The sequence below is a fragment of the Lemur catta genome, chromosome 6, assembly GCF_020740605.2.
Source record: "Lemur catta isolate mLemCat1 chromosome 6, mLemCat1.pri, whole genome shotgun sequence".
In the NCBI taxonomy this organism is placed as follows: Eukaryota; Metazoa; Chordata; class Mammalia; order Primates; family Lemuridae; genus Lemur; species Lemur catta.
Window position 1 is genome coordinate 55636648 of NC_059133.1, and position 11893 is coordinate 55648540.

At 54.7% G+C, this 11893-nt stretch overlaps 1 protein-coding gene across 1 annotated transcript; it reads left to right on the forward strand.

Annotated features, from left to right (window-relative positions):
* The first annotated feature begins 3726 nt into the window (after positions 1 to 3726).
* On the forward strand, positions 3727 to 11367 carry KRT8 (keratin 8). Its single transcript, XM_045553918.1, has 9 exons — positions 3727 to 4153; positions 6726 to 6934; positions 7583 to 7643; positions 8129 to 8224; positions 8829 to 8993; positions 9300 to 9425; positions 9991 to 10211; positions 10349 to 10407; positions 10928 to 11367. The coding sequence occupies exons 1-9, from the start codon at positions 3806 to 3808 to the stop codon at positions 11125 to 11127; spliced, it is 1485 nt and encodes a 494-aa protein (XP_045409874.1). The 5' UTR covers positions 3727 to 3805; the 3' UTR covers positions 11128 to 11367.
* Positions 11368 to 11893: the final 526 nt, after the last annotated feature.

The window sequence follows — 11893 nt, forward strand, 5'->3', positions numbered from 1 at the left end:
ACAAAATTGCCCCATCTTTTAGAGATTTCGGTACTTTTGCAGCATTGCTCTAAGCCAGAGTCAGGGCACCTCTTTACCTTCATCATCTAAGCAAACTCTTCCCTCCTTTCCCCTGACACCTATTCTGGCCTTAAAAGTCCCTGCTTTCTAAATGCAGCTAAGGTACGCTTTTGTGGTATCTTTTTCTTTGTTGTTGAGCTATAATTCACATACCATGTAATTCAACCATTTTTATTTTATTTTATTTTTTTTTGAGACAGAGTCTCACTCTATTGCCAGGGCTAGAGTGCTGTGGTGTCGTCATAGCTCACAACAACTTCAGACTCCTGGGCTCAAGGATCCTTCTGGCTCAGCCTCCTGAGGGTGTAGGACAACAGGCACGTGCCATGATGCCCGGCTAGTTTTTCTATGTTAGTAGAGATGAGGTCTCGCTCTTGCTCAGGCTGGTCTCAAACTCCTGAGCTCAAGGGATCCTCCTACCTAGGCCTCCCAGAGTGCTAGGATGACAGGCGTGAGCCACCTAGCCTGGCCTTAACCATTTTTAAAGCATGTAGTTCAATGGTTTTTAGTATGTTCACAGACTTGTGCAACTTTGCACCATCAAATTGAGGACATCCTCATCACTCCAGAAAGAAACCCTGTGCCCTTTGTCATTCACCTGCATTCTCCTTCTCCCTAGGCAACCACGAAGCTACTCTCTGCCTCTGGATTTGCGTATCGTGGACATTGCATATAAACGGAATCATACAGTATGTGGCCTTCTGTGACTGGCTTCCTTTGCTTCGCGTAAAGTTTTCCAGGCTCAGGCGCACTGTAACATACATCAGTACTTCATTCCTTTTTATTGTGAGTAATGTTCCATTGTGCAGATGGACCACATTTTATTTATTTGTCCATGGGTTGGTGGACATTTGGTTTGTTCCCACTATTTCCTGCTGTGAATGACATTATTGTGTTGTCAGTCCTGACCATTGAGAAAAACTTGCTGGGACATATCTTCCCATGATCATGAGTGACAATAACAGCTACAGGACCCTCCCGATGGCTCCCAACCTTGACACAGCTGCCCGGGGCCTCAGGGCCTCCTCTGATCATCCTGCCATGAGGAGTAGGGGGGCTGGCCACAGGGATTGAGTGCCTCTTCCTTCCCCTTTCTGCTCTCCAGGAAAGGCGGTTTGGGGCAGAGTTGTCCAGGTCAGGTACAGTCACCTCAAGCACATTCTCTTTTGTTGGGCGGGCAGCAGCGAGCAGACCGCAGTGGCCAGAGACAGCCTTACAAAGAGTTGTACCTGTGGGCCCGCCCCAGTCTGGTTCTGTCTTCCCTCACCACTTGGTCCTGGTCCCAGGGGACTTCCCCTTCTGCCTCCAACCCTGAAGTCCCAGGCAGGGGCCATAAGAGGGGCAGCTCTGGCTTTTTCTCCTGCAGGGAGGCTGAGGGCTGGGGTCTCTGGGTAGCTGGCAAATGAGATGCAAACAATTGTTCTGGGCTGCGCAGCAGAGCTGCTCCCCTTGGGTGAGACTGAGTCAGCCCTTGAGCCTGCACACCACAGGGTCCCTTACAGCCTCCTTTGTCCTTACCTTAAACAAGAGACACTGCTAGAATCAGGGAGCCAGGTAGGTGGGGTGGAGGGGGGCTGAGATTTCAGGAAGGGCTCTCAGTTGCTGTAAATCAGGACCTCAGGTACAGTGTGTCCCCTCCGAGCTCCCCCCAGGTCCCTCCAACAACAGCGTGGGGGAGGGGAAGAGAGAGAGCACATTGTCCTCCCTTCCCAGGGCTGCCATACCTGTCTGACCAGCCCCTACCTCCCTCCTTCCGCCTTCTGCGTCCTGGCTTGGGCACCGGGCCCATCCCCCCTCCCTTTGGTCTTCTGGAAGAAGTCTCTCTTCCCTGCTGGGTGTGGGTGTTTGTTGGGGAGGGGGTGGCATGCATTCAAATGACTTTTTGGAAAATCAACCATTGTTTAAAGGGGCTGGGCGAGGGCCTGGTGTAAACAGGTACTAACTGGATTTCTCCTTGCCAGTTTCAGCACTTCCGGAGACGAGAGCCTGGGTAGGAGTGGGGAGGAGAGAAGAGGGGAGGTGAGGGAAGGAAGGATGTGGCCATTGTGTCCCCTTTAGGGAATCTCTGGATTTCACTTCTGGAAGGGACTGTGAAGACAGCTTGTATGTGTGTCTGTGTTTTTGGATTTATGTCTGTCCCCCAAGGAGGGGGGATGTTGGTTTCTCTGTCCCTCTGGGGAGAATTCTTATGTAGCTCTCCTTCTGGGAGCCTGGGTATCTCCCCTAGAGGATGGGGAGGAATCTGTATATCTGTCCTCCTAGTAGGTGGTCACCTCTTCCCTGGGTTGGGGGCTGTGTGCCACCTGCCACTCTCCCCTAGGGGATCTAGGGGTCTGTCATCTTTTGGGCGTCCTAGTTAAGATCCATCGAGTCCTCAGGTCACGCCCTGCAGTATCTTCCAGGGAATCCAGCCCCAGCCATCAGGTAATTGCAGGTGGAATCTCTGCCTTGGGGACTCAAACCTCCTGCCTTCCTCCCACAGCCTGCCCCGCCCGGCCCCACCCAGGCCTGGGGTGCTTGTTCAGCTCCCCATTCTCCAACGTTTGGGAGGTGCGTGCTATGTCCCAACCTGCTCTCCTGACTCACTCTGATAATGGGATCAAAGAGACAGGTGCAGGGACTCTTCCTCTCTCTCCTCTGGCGAGTTGGCGGTCTGGAGGAGAAGTAGGATCCACACGGCACCACCAATGCTACCCCAGTCCACTCCAGCCCCCACTTTCCTGTCTTATTTCCCGTGATTCACTTCCTGGGAGCAATGAGAACAATGAAGACCCCCAATGCAGCTCTGCTCTCCCCTGGACTCCCCCAGCCTCATCTGCCTCTTAGCCCCTGTTCTTCATTCTCTGTGCCCATCAGCAAGGCCTACACAGCGTTCGACCTGGCCTAGGGAATCCTGGGATCTTGGGAGGAGGGGAGGGCACGGGTTATGTCCAGGAAAAGTGCTGTGTTAGATCTCTCTTTATGTTGCACCTGCAAACCCAGAGGGAAGACAGCCAGAGCGTGTGTGTCTGTGTGTGTGTGTGTGTATGTGCATGTGTGTCCATTAATTAATTCATTCCATAAATATCTGCCCAGACACTCTTGGCACTGCAAGAAGGGTACTAGATAAACCTGGGGAGACTAGGCAAATGGCTGATCTCAGATTCAAGGCCTTGGAACCCAGGGGCCCTGTTACTCAGTCTGGGTGGACCCTCATAATTGCTTAAATCAGGGAGAACACTGGACAGTGTCTTTGGGGTGTCAGTTGCTCAGAAGAAGCCCAAATTCCAGGGGACCCTTTCTTGCCATGCTTCCCAATCCTCTAGTTTATTTCCCACAGGAGGGAAGGAGACAAGACTCACGAGTTGGTGCCAGTGGCTGGGTGACCCCTGGCACGTCTCCTTGTTATGGGAGTGGAGAGGCTCTCACAAGGGCAGGCGGATTCTTTTTTTCCAGTTTCACATTCGCTGAATTGCTCTTTCCTGGGTTCCTGAGGTAGTGCTGCAGTGGGCTCCCGGATTGGAGCCGGCTCCTGGGTGGGAGCAGCTCTCTGCTGCCCCCACCTGAGTCCTGCCTGGAGGTGGCAGGTGTTGGGTTAGGCCCAGCCCCCTCCGGGCCTAGCCACTCAGGTACAAGGCCTTTGCCCCTCCCTTGGGCTGGACTTGCTTCTATAAAGGGCCATCCCTGGGAGCTGTCTTCCCACCTAGAAGCAGCTTCTCGCTCCTTCTCGAGTCTCTGTCCGGCCGCCCCCACTCCAGCCTCCCTCATGTCCATCAGGGTGACCCAGAAGTCCTACAAGATGTCCGCCTCTGGCCCCCGGGGGGCCTTCAGCAGCCGCTCGTACACCAGCGGGCCCAGTGCCCGCATCAGCTCCTCGAGCTTCTCCCGGGTGGGCAGCGGCAGCAGCTTCCGGAGTGGCCTGGGCGTGGGTCTGGGCGTGGGTCTGGGCTATGCCGGGGCCGGTGGTCTGGGGGGCATCACAGCCGTCACGGTGAACCAGAGCCTGCTGAGCCCCCTCAACCTGGAGGTGGACCCCAACATCCAGGCTGTGCGCACCCAGGAGAAGGAGGAGATCAAAACCCTCAACAACAAGTTTGCCTCCTTCATCGACAAGGTGAGGGTCCCCCTGCGAGGCTGACTGCACCCGAGGCCCAGCGACGGTCCTTGCCCTTTCTTTCTGCCGGTCGTCCCGTTGGTGGGCACATCTCCAGCTGGGCCCTACCCACCCTAGCGACCCTCTCCCAACCTACGACTCTCTCCTCCCGTGCACTTTGGGTTGGGGCTGGGACAGGGATGGGGAGAGGGTCTGAACTGCTTGTCTCTAAATCCTGGGACTTCCTCCTTCCCTCACCCATCTCACCCCCAACCCGTGTTCTGATCTGTCCCTAAGCTTTCAGTCCGGAGAAGTCCCAGCTGTTCAGCTGTGCGGCAGGAGGGGTGGAAGAGGATCCCCTCCTCCAAGTTCACTCCTGTCCCCAGCACTGCCCCAAGGGCTCCCCAGTGCCCAATGGTGCCCTGTGTTTGTTTTCTTTATTTTTTTTTCTTAATGGGGGTTTGATAGGATTCTAGAAGGAAGTAGCTGTCTTGATTCAAACGGACAAATATTGATTGAGGCCTTTGGCGCCCGGAGGCCCGAGTGTGGGGGCACTAGGATGAGTCATGACTTGGCCCCTGCCCCGGGCGCCCGCAGTGTGGGCGGGGCCCGGCAGGGCGGGGACAGGCCCCCCAGCGGGGAGCGGGGCTGCCGTCGCCTTCTCGGGACGTGCTGCTCTGCCTGGCCAGCTCTCAGCGTTGGGGCGGGTGGGACAGACGCCAGAGCCAGGCCTCTGGAAGCCCATCCAAGATTCAAAGTCTGCGGGCGTTGGGCACCCCGCCCCGGTTTCACGTCCTGTTTAACCCCAGAGTTTATGGCTTCAGATAACGCGTCCGCCCGCCCACGCCCCTCTCCCCGTTGGCCCTTGTCCCCTTTCACTCGTCCTACCCGGCTCCGCCCCAGCGGCCTGGCTCCACGCTCGCAGAGGACGGGGCCAGGCCGGGTGTTGCAGCCGCGGGGCTCTGCAGCCTCAGGGGCCGGAGCGGGTGGGCCCTCGCCTGCCCACGGGCTCCGGGAGCCATTGTGGGGACGGGAGGAGGGAAGTCCTGGGACAGAGTGTCGCCCTCGGGAACTGGAGTTCCCCAGGAACCCGGCACTGCCCTGTTCCCACGGGGGCCTGCAGGCCGTCGAGGCGCTCTCGACTCGACTTCTTGCCTGAGTTTTGCTAGCCCAGAATTTTGCTAGCTCACAGGCGTTGGAGTCCGAATTCCTGGTTGCTCTGCCGTTTCCTGTGGTGGACTCCCTTGCTAAGTCTTATTTCCTCATCTATAAAAGGGGCACAAGAATTCCTAAATCAAAGAGTTTTTGGCTAGGCAAACATATAATGCATGTCAAAAGCTTAACGGTGCTTGGCCTCCATTATGCATTCCATTAGAGTAAAATGTTAGAATCACTATTATTTTTTATAATTTTGGGGCACAATGACCTGGGGAAGAAAGGGATTTACAGAGAGGGATTGTGGGAACTAGACTATACCGTCAAGACACCTTTCTCTTTCAATTCCCCCCAGTTTAAAAAGTTACAACTTTGGGTTGATTAAGAAAATGCATTCCTTTTCTTGAAACAAGTCTATTATTCTTTATTATATAAAAATTTCCCTCTAACATGCCTTAATTTCATTCTAAGGTCAGGATTCCATCAACGCAAAGAACCCAGGGGCTTTGTGTTTGGGGCAGGAAGGGAAGATTGTGGATTCAGGGGCAAGAGTGGGGCAAGAAGACTTCCAGAATCTCAAAGGGGAGGGAGAGAGGATTCTTCAGTTTGTAGACAGATCTACCTAGTCTCTTGCCTCTTCCCCTGCTGAAAGTGACTTCTGTACAGAGTTGGGGACCCTGAAAGGTCCTGCTTGCCTGAGTTCCTCTAAGCCATTGCAGGGTTGAGGAGACCCAGGCTCTTAGAGGGGGAGCAACCAACTCAAGATTGTGCAGCACAGGTTAGTAGCAGGGCTAAAGTTTCCCCATCATTTGCATGTGTCCTTCAAAGTCACTCCACATGATGATGATGATGATCATATTATTTGATATGAACAATCTACATTTTCTTTTTCAGTCTTACATAAAGTAAAAAGCAAGCTAGATGGCTTGCTAGCTCACACCTGTAGTCCCAGCACTTTGGGAGGCTGAGGTGGGAGGATCGTTTGAGCCCAGGAGTTGGAGGCTGCAGTGAGCTGTAATCATGCCACTGCACTCCAGCCTGGGTGACAGTGAGACCCTATAAAAAAAAAAAAAAAAGTAAAAATCTAAGCATCTTTACAAAGCTTGGCCATTTTTATTGATCTATAATAACATACAATCTATGTAAATAAGATCTCTTTGTTCTGCAAATGCAGCTTCAACATAACTTCCCTAGCTGTCCCCTTCCAATCATGCCCCCCGTTTACCTTCCATTGCCAGAGGGACATTGATCTCTACCCCACTCACTATCTCACCATCTCACCATGCTTTCTTCCCCTGGTCATAGGTGATCCTTCCAGAACAGCTGAGCAGGTCCTGAGTTCTGGAGACCTCACTGCTTGGGGAGAGACTTGGGGAACAAGGTGGTGCTTGCTTCCCTCCAGGATGTGGACCTTTTTGCTTTCTCCTCCCTTATACAGGTGCGATTCCTGGAGCAGCAGAACAAGATGCTGGAGACCAAGTGGAGCCTCCTGCAGCAGCAGAAAACGGCTCGGAGCAACATGGACGGCATGTTTGAAAACTACATCAGCAACCTTCGGAGACAGCTGGACACACTGGGCCAGGAGAAGCTGAAGCTGGAGGCGGAGCTCGGCAACATGCAGGGGCTGGTGGAGGACTTCAAGAATAAGTGAGCACCCCCACCCTGCCCAGCCTACTGAAATCCTGTCCCGCCCCACCCCTTGGCACCAGAGGTCTGAGTGCCCATGGGCCTCTACTTGTAGGCAATGCAGTCCTATATAATTAATGTGACCATATGGTCAGGTTTGCTTGGGACAATCTATGTTTATGTCCATTGGTCTGACATACTTGGTAATAGCACCTGCCCTCTTTCAGTCTCAGAACTTTCCAGATTTGGACAGCAAACGGTATATTAATGTTTATACAGTAAACCTAAGACGGAAGAGATAGGTAGCCAGCAGGCCTCACTTTTATACTTACAGCTCTGGCCTCTATTTATTCTTGACCCCTGACCTCTAGTAAACTTCAGAAAGTTCAGTGTGAAGTCTCATGTCAGGCCCTGCTGCTAACCCTCCCAATATGCCCAATTCATTGTGCATTCATGGATTTGGAGAGAGATTTCCTGCTCTAGGACTCCCCACTGGCTGAGGATGGACCGGGCATGGGAGAGGGTAGCTGGCGAGGGTAGAGGGACCAGCCCTCTCATACCTTGCATTTCTATGAACTGAATTTTCTAGATATTCATGTCCCCCTCAAAAGACCCAGGGCAACCTCTCCTTTGCCTTCATCTTCTGATTCTAAGTCTTTTCCTCCCTAGGTATGAGGATGAGATCAATAAGCGTACAGACGTGGAGAATGAATTTGTTCTCATCAAGAAGGTGAGGGAGTCTCCCTGTCCCCATCCACATACTGGAAGCTGGGGCTTGGAGACTTGGACTAATGCTTTCTAGAGTCTATCTCTAAATGTTTCTAAGTAATGGGACAGATTCGTTTATTTCAACATTTTGAGTGCCTTCTAGATGTATAGCAAGGAAAGAGTGGTAGTTTGGGTGCATTTGGGCAGAGCTCTGGGCATCGATGTTGGGGTATGGTTAAGCAAATGGAGCAGCAGAATTGGAGGTCTGTACGTAGAGGGCCTCCTAGAGGAGGAGGTGGAAGAGGGTGTGCTGCCAGAGGTTAAAGGTGTTGGGCTGGGAATGTAGGTGTGACAGACAGAGGCTGGGCTAGAAGATCAGGCCACAAAGTGGGCTGGGGAGGGTGATTGGTTACAATGTCCAGGCCACTGGGTGGATGTTGGGGAGCTCCTCAGTTGGGGCTGAGTATGGGCACTCAGCTCAGGCTCCTCCTCACCCCGGCCCCCCAGGATGTGGATGAAGCTTACATGAACAAGGTGGAGCTGGAGTCTCGCCTGGAAGGGCTGACTGATGAGATCAACTTCCTTAGGCAGCTGCATGAAGAGGTATGTTCCCGGGGCTGGAGAGTGAGGGAGGACCCCAGCCCCATCAGTGCCCCTGCCCCTGGGACCCTGCCAGAGCCTCTTCCCAGCCCCCAGCGCACCAATAGATAAGGGCCAACTACTGAAGAATCACAGCCACCATTATTGGCCACACTAATATTGTTCTATGTGTTCTGTCCCCCTGCATGAGGGAGGGTTTATTGCCCCATTTCACAAATGAGAAAATGGGCTCAGAGAAGTGAAATAACCTGTTCAAGGTCATCATACAGAGTGGTGACCCAGCTGCAACTCTGTCCCCGAGGCCTTTGTTCCTAATCTTTGGGCTGTGTTGGATCCTCTGTGGCCTTAGTATTGGTGGCTGAGAGGCTAGAAGGAGCCTTCCCCTTTGCTTAGTCACCCAAAGCCAGGTTTCCTTTTATCTTTCCCTCTGTGTTCCAGGTCTCTGATGCAGCTTCCTTCCTCAGGAACTTTGCCCTCTCCCCAACCCTAACTCCTACCTGCTGCTCCCCTCCGTTGCCCTGTCTTATCCCCTAAGGAAGGCTGCTCTGCGAAAGGGGGCTCCTGTGTGCAAGGACAGAGCCTCACCACCTTCCCCCTCCCCCGGCAGGAGATCCGTGAGTTGCAGTCCCAGATCTCGGACACATCTGTGGTGCTGTCCATGGACAACAGCCGCTCCCTGGACATGGACAGCATCATCGCTGAGGTCCGCGCCCAGTACGAGGAGATTGCCAACCGCAGCCGGGCTGAGGCTGAGAGCATGTACCAGACCAAGGTGAAGAGCACTGCTGTCCCCTTCTGTCCAGTTCTGTTCCCTAGTCTGTGAGGAGGCAGCAGGATTTCAGTTGCACTCTGCCCGCTGCCAGCTGGGCCTGCAGAGAGTGGTGCCCAGATGTCTGGAAGGCGGCCTTCAGTGGTGTGTGTGTGTGTGTGTGTGTGTGTGTGTATGTGTGTGTGTGTACGCTTGTGTGTTGGGGGATGGGGGCTCTGGTGACCTGGCAGAGAGGGCACCCTGCCTTGGGGTGGAGATGCCTTCAGATATGGGCCCCCTCAAGACTCACTCCTCATCTTGCACCTGCAGTATGAGGAGCTGGAGGTTCTGGCTGGGAAGCATGGGGATGACCTGCGTCGCACGAAGACGGAGATCTCTGACATGAACCGGAACATCAGCCGGCTCCAGGCTGAGATCGAAGGTCTCAAAGGCCAGGTACGGGCCAGACTGGGGTGGGAGAGGATCCTCAGACATGTGCCGGCACGAGGAGATAATGTAGGAAGGAGTGAGAGGGGTCTGGAGTTGGGGAGGGAGACCTGCACCAGGGCTCAGGATTTGGAGGGCAGCCACAGTCCAGCTTCTCAGACTGCTCCCGGGAAGCTGAGGGATGCTGAGCAGGTCCCTGGGCTGGGACAGAGGCCAAAGAGGGCTGAGGCAGGTAGGTTGGGTCCAGGATGTGTCCCCCAAGCCTGTCTTATATATCAGGCAAGGTTGGGCTCTACTGCTTTAAGGAAAGTCTAGAACCCAGAGATCTAGTCCAGTTAGGGTAGGGGGGGCCTTACAGTGTCACAGGTGAGAGATGTGTAAACAGGAGGGGCCTGGAAGCTGCTCACATTTCCCCATTCTGCCTCCTTAAGTGTCACTGGTAGCACTTTCTTTGAGCTGGGTAAAGTCAGTTAGTCTAGGTTGGTGGGCGGCAGGGCGGCGGGAGCCCTAAAGGAGGGGAATGGGGAGGGAGTGTACCAGACCCTACCTGCTTACCTGTCCCCTGTCCCCGCAGAGGGCTTCCCTGGAGGCTGCCATTTTGGATGCTGAGCAGCGTGGGAAACAGGCCGTTGAGGACGCCAAGGCCAAGGTGGAGGAGCTGGAGGCCGCCCTGCTTCGAGCCAAGCAGGACATGGCGCGGCAGCTGCGCGAGTACCAGGAGCTCATGAACGTCAAGCTGGCCCTGGACATCGAGATCGCCACCTACCGCAAGCTGCTGGAGGGCGAGGAGAGCCGGTGGGTATGGGGATCTCTGACTGGACCTGGGGTGGGGAGGGTGGACACTACCTCTAGCCCCTTGGGACTTGGGCTCTGTTGCTCTGGGACAAGAAGGGCCAGGAGTTGGTCCTGACATCCCCTGTGTCTGCGCACAGGCTGGAGTCTGGGATGCAGAACATGAGCATCCACACGAAGACCACCAGCGGCTACTCAGGTGAGCCTCCTGGCCCTGGGGAGGGAGGGCAGGGAGGCAAGGCCCAGGGAGCACAGGCTCGGGGGAGGGGCTGTGCTCAGTGGCCAGAGTGACCTGGTCCTGAGCACTGAGCAGGTGAGGAGGGGGCGTCTAAGACAAGGAACAGGATTCCAGCTCTTAGGAGGATCCCAGGGTGATGGGGACACACCCAGGATCCAAATAATAAAGTTACTGACAGAAAGCACCCAAATACACGGTAGCCATGTGCCAGGCACTGTCCTATGTGCTGCACATGCTTCATTTTGTTTATTTTTGTACAACCCCTGTAAACATCCTCAGCTGAGGAAGCTGAGGCCCAGATAAGTTTGCCCAGTGTTACACAGCTTTATGAAGCTCAGTCTTTCCCATCCTGCTCCTGGTTTCCCTGACAATTCTGGAGAGTGAATCCTGCCCTCCCTGGGGGCCTTGTCCAGGGATGGGCGTGGAGCCCGCTGCGGGGATGGGCTCCTGGGCTCACGTGGCTGCTTCTGTCCCTGACCAGGTGGGCTGAGCTCGGCCTACGGGGGCCTCACAAGCCCTGGCTTCAGCTATGGCCTGAGCTCCTTCCAGCCCGGCTTTGGTTCTGGTGGGAGCTCTGGCTCCTTTAGCCGCACTGGCTCCTCCAAGACTGTGGTTGTGAAGAAGATCGAGACCCGCGATGGGAAGCTGGTGTCCGAGTCCTCTGATGTCCTGCCCAAGTGAACGGCCACTGAGACCCCTCCAGCCTACCTCCTCGGGTGGCTGCCCCAGAGCCTGTGGGGGTAGACAACTGTGCCAGGGAGCACAGGGAGCAAGAGACCCACGTGAGGCTCAGCCCCGGCCCTCAGCCCACCCTTGGGGGGAGTTTACTGCCCAGGGTACTCCCTCTTACCCATGCCCCCAACTAAAAACCAATTCAATTGCCTTTTCCAAAATAAAGCCTCAGCTAGCTCTGCCAACCACCTTGCTGTGTGTGCATCCCACATCTATGGGGGTGGGAGGGGGGTGGTCACGAGGCCTTTCCCTGGGACTCAGAAGCTGGGAGGGGCCCAGGAAGCAGCCGGCGCTGAGCAGGAAAGTCTCACCTCCTCCAAGCTGTTCTCAAAGAGACTCCTTTGTTGAAACCTGGTTGCCTCCTTGGTCATTGCCCAAGACGTCTGTACCTGTATAACAGTCCCCGACCTGTGCACAGTGCTTTACGGTTTACAGTGTGCTTTTAAACACTCAGGTTCATTTGATCTATGCAACAAACCCCAAGAGGTAGGCAGAGCGGGTTTTCGATGGCATTATCAGGAGAGAGTTTAGTGTACTTCCCCGTAGACCTTGGCATCAGGATTGCTTGCAGGTAAGGAAAGCCAGGCTCACAGAAGCCAAGTAATTGAAGGTGGCAGATCTGGAATCGGAACCAGGGCTGTCCAGCTCTCAAGTGCGTTCTCCTTCCTCAACCAGGCACATGGCTTCTCCTTGCGGCCAGACCCGTCTTTTTATG